Source organism: Macadamia integrifolia, chromosome 14, assembly GCF_013358625.1.
Source record: "Macadamia integrifolia cultivar HAES 741 chromosome 14, SCU_Mint_v3, whole genome shotgun sequence".
In the NCBI taxonomy this organism is placed as follows: Eukaryota; Viridiplantae; Streptophyta; class Magnoliopsida; order Proteales; family Proteaceae; genus Macadamia; species Macadamia integrifolia.
Window position 1 is genome coordinate 15,718,566 of NC_056570.1, and position 7,979 is coordinate 15,726,544.

The 7,979-nt window shown below is 36.8% G+C and overlaps 1 protein-coding gene across 1 annotated transcript; it reads right to left on the reverse strand.

Moving 5' to 3' along the window:
• Window positions 1-5,328: 5,328 nt before the first annotated feature.
• LOC122060966 (transcription factor bHLH106) lies at window positions 5,329-6,929 on the reverse strand. The gene is made up of 2 exons (XM_042624102.1): window positions 6,486-6,929; window positions 5,329-5,992 (listed from the first exon to the last, which is right to left on the reverse strand). Exons 1-2 carry the CDS (start codon window positions 6,783-6,785, stop codon window positions 5,579-5,581), a joined length of 714 nt encoding a protein of 237 aa, XP_042480036.1. The 5' UTR covers window positions 6,786-6,929; the 3' UTR covers window positions 5,329-5,578.
• Between the last annotated feature and the right edge of the window lie 1,050 nt (window positions 6,930-7,979).

Sequence of the window (7,979 nt, forward strand, 5' to 3'; positions counted from 1 at the left end):
AAAATGATGCAAAAATTATAGACACCATATGTTCTCTCATGAATCTAGTTCATTGTGTCTATGTCAATACGAATCACCATCGATATTGATATCAAGATAAAGGGGCCATATCTGGCTGGAATAGATGATTTTGTCCCCCAAGATTTTGAATATTTTTTTTTTATCTAATTGATCATCAATATTTTTTTATAAATTGATTCATACTAGCGTGAATATCAAGGCTATGTTTGGATGATAAGAAAAGAAAAAGAACAAAAAAAATATATGAATTTGAAGAGAAACTCAATAATCAATGATTATATTATTACGATTTTTTTTATTTTATATATATATATATATATATTATTATTATTATTTAACATCCAAACATACTCTATGTGCTGCGCTCTTTACTATCTCTCTTTTTCATATTCATGTGAATCCATTTCTTTTTTAAGATAAAATCATTTAACCTTCGCTCTTCTATATAAAATTATGAAGCATTTTCTTCTATACATGCATCAATGCTAGATCGATTACCAAAAATGAAAGAGCACTAGTGCTAGATCTGGAAGCTGCACAAAAACAAATCGAGTCCTATAAAACATCTCTCTCTCTCTCTCTCTCTCTCTCTCTCTCTCGATGTGAGAGACGAGGATGATGGATTTTCCTTAGTGATTTGCTTAATAGCAGAATTACAAACAATAGCAAAATAGTAACACGTGTCCAAAGAATGTGGGGACAAGTCAACATTCCCTGACACAACGATCATACCAATACAAACGGGGCGTGACGATCTGTCTCTTGGTCTTCCTTCTCTTCTTCTGACTTAACAGCTGCAAATCTCCCTCTCGCTCTCTCTCTCAAAAGAAGTATTTGAAAGAGTGAGAATGTGGAGACTTGAGAGGAGGCAAGCAATGATTGATTTAGAATCAAAGGGCCGAAAGCTACACACTGCGCAGAGCGCACGTTAGCCTGCAAATCCAACCCCACCACCCTCTCCCACCCTCAACTCTCTGCACGCCTCGGGAGCACGTGCCGACAACTCCCGACAAGTTTATTCTCATGTCGGCTTCACTAGTCCAATGCTCTTTCTCTCTTCACCCAAAGCTTTCCGATTCTGTAACAGAGTCTCCGGCACGCCTTGACCCTTTTTACCATCTTAGTCTTTCGTCAATCATGCATCAACGTGTTACCTAGCCGACGTGGAAAAATTGATCCCTATTGGCATGGATTAGTCCAAACCGCGAAGTATCTGATCGACCGAAGATACTGTTTGCCTACATTTTCTTGACCATTTTACCCTTTATTTGTAATACCATAATTTCGGTATCGGTTAGAAAGTATCAGTGTCCCGATATCTTGATTCCTAAACCTTGCCTGATATTATTGGCATATGTGTAGACTAGATGCCAGATGGGTAATGGATTATATTCTTTCTTGGGGTAGAATCAGAGTTTTTAAAACAAGAATCGATCTCTATGGAATTTGAATCAGACCAGCTTAGGATCGATTGGAATTAGTCCCTAGAACCCTAGAATCGGTCAATCGATTTGAAAACCACATATGCAAAGTATCTTAGTAGATATATTTTGATTCAAAACAACTGATATCGGGATCAATCATCAAATTTTTTAGACCATGGATAGAATTGATAATCATGTTACACTTCATTATGGCAGGTAGGGGTGTCAGACCCTAAACCGAACCAATAAAATCAATCGGATCGAACTAGTAATGGTCTGGACCAAACCGAATTGAAGCCTTATTGGGTTGGTTTCGATTTGAAGTATTGCAATCCCAAAACCAAATCGAACCGCATCAGAAACCGAATGAATCCAAAACCAAACTAAAACTGGCTCGAAACCCAGACCAAAATCGAAACCAACCCGATAAGAAATCGAAAACAATATAAAATTCATTAAAAGAAATCAAATTTTGCATAGTTTTATATACATTTGTATGAAAAATTGACTACGAACCAAAAATCGAAACCAAACTGATATAAAAATTCGAAAACAAATCGAAACCAAATTTTCCTTATTAGTTCAATTTCAATTTCAACATTCCCACAATAAAACTGATTCGACTCGGATCAAAATCGGGCTAGATTTACCCATTGTCACCCCTAATGGGAGGTGAAGTCTTATACTTCACCAATGGGATTGGTAGCCTAGTGGTAAAAATACCCACTATCACCTATTAATTTTGTAGAAGCATTGCTTACAGTTTGTCCTAGGAACTAAGATCACTATCATGGAGCAATCTTTTTTTATTTTATTTTTATTTTTTAAAGTCTTGCACTTCACCATCTACCACGATGTAGAAGTGAATCCTATGAGAGAGAACACTGTAGACATAATGTACGGGGGTTGGTAATAATATCTGTTCATTTGTTGCATAGGAGGATATTTATGAAGCGATAAGACGGTTGCCAAAATCGTACACATCCGAATGTGCCAAAACCTATACATACGATAAGGATAGGACTCAAGATCCTTTTCCCAACCTGTTAGGGCTTTTGTCCTTTTCTTTAGCTTGCCATAATCTTAGGAAGTTAGGATTAGGCATAAACGTAACATATATATTCTCTTTAGCATTCTAATTATTTTTAATTTTAGTTTTTATCTTTCTATTATCAGAGAAAAGCGAAGAAATACTCAACAATTCACAAGTAATGTGGTTCAAAATATTAGTCTTAGAATTTAGAAGATCCACATGAAGGAAATGAACAAAAACTCATCCAACTAACCACTGCTAAGATGATGACCATAATGATTAAAGTGTTCTTATTTCCCCCCCCCCCCCAAAACAAAATTTTTGAGTTTCTTATAGTTTTTTGTGGTGTAATTTGGACTTAGGAGGCAGAGTCAACACTCAAGACCACGGTTTTAAAACTCGGATTGATTCGATCATAATGGATAGAATCAAATAGGTATTGACTTTGATCAATCCCCATCTTAACTCTTAACTGAGCCGAACCCAATACATAGGTAAGCCCAAGGGTAAAAACATAATAAAATTACGATTTTATGGATATGGTCCGGTTTAAGCCAATTTGGATCGATCCCAAGTTTTAGAACTTAATATGGACAGGACCATTATAACTCAATTTTCTTACTGGTGATGAATTCAAAAAAAAAAAAAAAAAAAGAAGAGGAAAATAACCCTCCTCCGGTGGTGCCTCTCTATCCCCTCTCACATGAAATGGAAAAATGATCGCCTTGCCCCTTCCCTCAAATGTTAATGTGTACACTCTCATTGGCCCCTATGTTGATGCAAGGTCACGTACCCTCTCACTATTGCCTTGGTTCCTCGACTCTTGTTTGATTGGATAAGGGAGGGATATTTTTGACCTTTATAAATAGGGATAACATAGAGGTCCAATCACAAAGTCAAATCACAAGTGGTGAGGGGGGATTCTTCTTTCTTATTCTTTTTTTTTTTTTCGTAGAAGGATTCTTCTTTCTTCACATACAAAGGAAAACTTTAAAAAGCATCTTTGTAGTATTGAGTAGGGGTGTCAAATGATTAGTTAGGTCTAATTCAATTAGATTGAATAGGTTTCAGTTTAGGAATGATAGAGATCAAAACTAAACTGTTACAGAACTTAGGTTTTTGGTCGATTTTCGGTTTTGATCTGCCATGGTTTTGGTTTATTTCAAATTTTCAATAGCAAGTTAATACCGATTTAGATCAGTTTGTTCTCTTGCTTGAACCACATTGAAATCGTACATTCATAACCTCTAATGAGAAAAGATTCGGCAAAAACATTTCAAATCATTTTCCAGTCAAACACATAAACAACTAAGAATAGGAAATGAATTTGATGTGTTCATGTTACAAATGGTGAGGAAAAGATAAGTAATATTTAAATCAATGGATACATAGAGTTTTTTTTTTTCCCCTCTAAGATAAATACAGTTTGTAATGAAATCATTGTTTATCAATGTAAGAGATAGATACTTAATATTAAAACCATTGAATAACTAATAACTAAGAATATAACTAATATCAAAATTACGAGAATCTTACTATCAAATCAATCATTTAACTGTCCAACTAATTTTGTATGGTAAACAAGGAAATCGAGTTACCAAAAAAAAAAAAGGAGATCAATGGAGCATCATTATAATTTACAAATTTATTTCCCTTTTCATAATATCATATTCATTGATTTGTAACAATTCCCCTTACAACTAAAAATCTTCCTAATAATAGTGATCAAATCAATGGATTATCAATTCTCATTCAGAACCTCTTAATTGATGAATTTTTTCGATTGGTTACATTTAGTTCGGTTTTGATTTGATTACCAATAGATATGGTGCAATCCAATGTTTAACTGGTCTCATCATACCTTAGTCCAAAACCAACCCATTTAAGATTGATCCGATTTAATTCTATTCATAACTTGCATAAATATAAATCATGTTATTAGGATTAGCTGATACTAATACCGATCGGGTGATACAGGTTGTTCAGAACAATTTTAATTTCAGTTCTTGAATTGGGGTCGATCTCGATCCATACCAAGCCAGATCACCCTGAATTGAATTGGATTGGACAAATTTACCTCTCCGATTCTGAGCCAGATCGCCCAGAATCGACTTATTGGTTTTTATTACCCTTTGGAATCGGTCTTGATCCATATTGAACTGTATTGCCCCTGAATCGGATTGGATTGAACAAATTTTTCTCTATTATTTTTTTAATTGATTTTTTTACCATTTTACCCTTGAATCGTACCAGTGATCTCGACTGGTAGTGTTTCGATCTAGGCGAATTCACCGATAAGTCAATGACGATCCGAGATTACCAGCCATGCCGTCATCTTTTGAACAATAAAATCACGTTTTATATAATTTTTTCCCTTCGTATGGACCAATACACCGTTACCTTATCGGTCAATGGAACTAACACTCTTTCTTAGCCAGCACTTACTGATCAGCCATTCACAGGGCAATAAAAGGCATCGAAAGGGTATTTTCGTCAATAAAACTAATGCCCATTTCTTGACCAACTGGACGATCCGCACCGACCAACGAATCAACGAAACGTTTCATGATAAACGAGTGCGCCTGTGGTCCAGCTGAACAGGGAGGACGCAATTTGGTCCAGCGCAGCACCAGTCACCACTAACCAGACTTACCCCGTCGCTTGCGCTTCTCGAAAAAAGTTCCAAAATGTTTTGAAAATTTCTCTCCTAGCCGCCTTTTCCTTTACCTTTTCAAAGGTCACCGATTCGTCGTCGTCGTCTTCTTTTCTTGTTCTTCTTCCTCTTCTTCCAAAACCCACACTCGCCATTAAAACTTCCACAGATTTCAGAGATTTTAAGACTCAAAACCATTCCTTCAAGAGTTGAGAATTGATATATTTCCATTAAATGATGCTCAACTTCAAGAACAACTAAAGAACTACAAATAGGAATCGCAACCATGGCCGATAACTATTACTTACAGAGCTTTCTCCATTAAGCTTTTGTTTCTTTCTCCGTTCATCTATGAAAGAAAGAAACCATAACTAATGCAAATCCACACACACGGATCAACAAAACACTCACACACAAATACAAAAACAAACGAAGAAAGTTGAATTTTCATCTTTTGTCTACAAATCGACGCCTTTTAGAACGATCGCCTGAGCTGGATCGTTCGACGAGAGATTTCAAAGCATCGCGTAAGAAACCGATTGATTCATCACCACAATACCGATCTCCTTCTCCGGTGACAAGAAGAACGTTTCGGATTCTTCCACCTAAGGTCGCCATTTCTGCTTTCAGAGTCTTTAAGTGAAGTGTCTTCAATGTCTGAATCAAGTCAGGTAAGAGATCGGATCTATCTTCACAGCAGACCGATGCCTTAAGAATTGACCTCCCGTAGAAATCACCGGAAAACACGGCTATCTCGTCGGTTTCAGAAGGGAACAGGTCGAGCTCTGTGATATCTGAGGTTTGTTGCTTTAACTCCTTGACTTGTTGAATCACCATAGCCAACAGAGAAGCTTTGTCTGTCTGTGAAAGAAAAAAAAAAAGAAAAAGAGAAAAAGAAGATCAGAACCCCTAACAAGGAACCAAAACTGAAAAAGCTCTGTAACTTTTCCAAACAGTAGAAAGGTTGCTATCCTCTTTTAAGTTTCCTTCTCTTTCTGTCCTATAAAGAAGTCCATGAAAACCCCAGAACTGAAGTGTTTCATACCCACAAACGCATAGAAGCTCAGAAACTGTTCTTACAACTTCTCGATTCCTAACCCAAGAACAGAAAAAAAATTTATAAAAAAATAAATAAATAAATAAATAATTTTTTCAAATTTTTGCTTCAGAAAGGAACATAGAAAATCAATTCGAGTTCCTCCAGAAATCAAAATATGTAACGAACAGAGAAAATCAGTTCGAATTGATCAAAACCCAGAACGTAGTAGTTCAAATAAACTCAGTCCTTGGTGTGTGGGTGGTTGGGTAAATGTGTCTGTGTTAGAGAGAGAGAGAGAGAGAGAGAGAGAGGTACTTTGGAGTTGCAAGGAAGGAGGCTACGAAGACGATCAAGATGCGAATTGATTCGCTCCCTCCTACGTTTCTCAGCTTCTTTGTGATTCCTGGAAGCAGCGAGAGCTCTGGCTTGTGGCATCTCTGTAATTCCAGACATCTCCAAAGGGTGAAAAGGGGAACCCTCAGAAAAGCTCGGAACTGCCGTAAATTCATAATTCGCCGGAAACCCATACGACCCAGACCCAACGTCGATCCCACCGGCGGCTCCGGCGAGAATCTCGTAGAGCTCTGAACATTCCGGCAAGTTTTCTGACTGCATGTGGGTGATGACTAGAAGAGCTCAGGTCAGCTCAGCTCAGCTCAAAGTTATGCGATGAGCGATGAGCGATGAGCGATGAGGTGAGTCTGAGACTGAGCGAGGCTTTGGTAGGGTTTCTGTGTTTATTGGCTTTGATCGTGTTACGGATATAGGTCATAAAGTTGCTAGGATTTTCAATTTATCGAGTTTTTTTTTTGTCGTTAACTTTGGACCTAGGGTCCACGGGATATGATGTAGATCCCCAATTAAATACCACTAGTTTGGAATCTTCAAAAGTGAACTGACACAGTAGATTGCTTTAGAGGAATGTTTGATATAGTTTCTACGTACATATCATTTATATGAGGATATTTTACCTACAATTACATTGAATATTTGATGAGTATATAGAGTATTGATTGGATATTTTAAAATATTGATTTTTCAATAGGACTACAGGGCCCCGGGAGTGTTAGATCATGGCCCACTTATGATCCTCGAATCCCCATTTATCCGGGGTGTCCTTTGGTATGCATAGGTCCAAGTCCAAGCAATGGTCCACTTGGCATGTGTTTTGATTAGTAAAGCACGTTCCTACAAAATCCAGCTCTCTCTTCATTTGTCCATCTATCCCATGAGGATTTTATCTTCTGTCACAAATCCAAGGTAAGCAAACTTACTATCCACAAAAATTCTGGCTAATTTTGTGGCGTTGGGATCCTCTTCGGCGGTTGGATTGCCCAGAGAGGCATCCAATGCTTAGGAGAATTCGGTATTCGAATTTTATCAATTATCGGATATTATTTTGGGCACTCAAGCCGTTGAAGGGGTTTTGAATCTAATTTTGTCTCTTTATGTGGAGCATATATCCTGCACTTGTTGGTTGAAACTCAATCACATAATGGAAGAGATTGGATTGAGTTCTCTTGCATTTGAAATTACTGTACAAAAATTAATTATATGATAATGAAAATCTTTGGAATAACTTACAAGCCAAATATATAAATGTCATGCATAAATAAAAATAAATAATCTTATTAATAAATCGGGTTTGATGGACATACATATCCAACATCTCCTAAGAAACCTCCATGGGCTGTACTTTGGAAGTGTGAAAACTTCCTAAAAATCAAAATGTTTTACTTGTGGCAAAATTTTGAATCTAATTTTCCATTGAAGATCTCTGTCTTCATTGTAATCAGGAATAGGAAATTG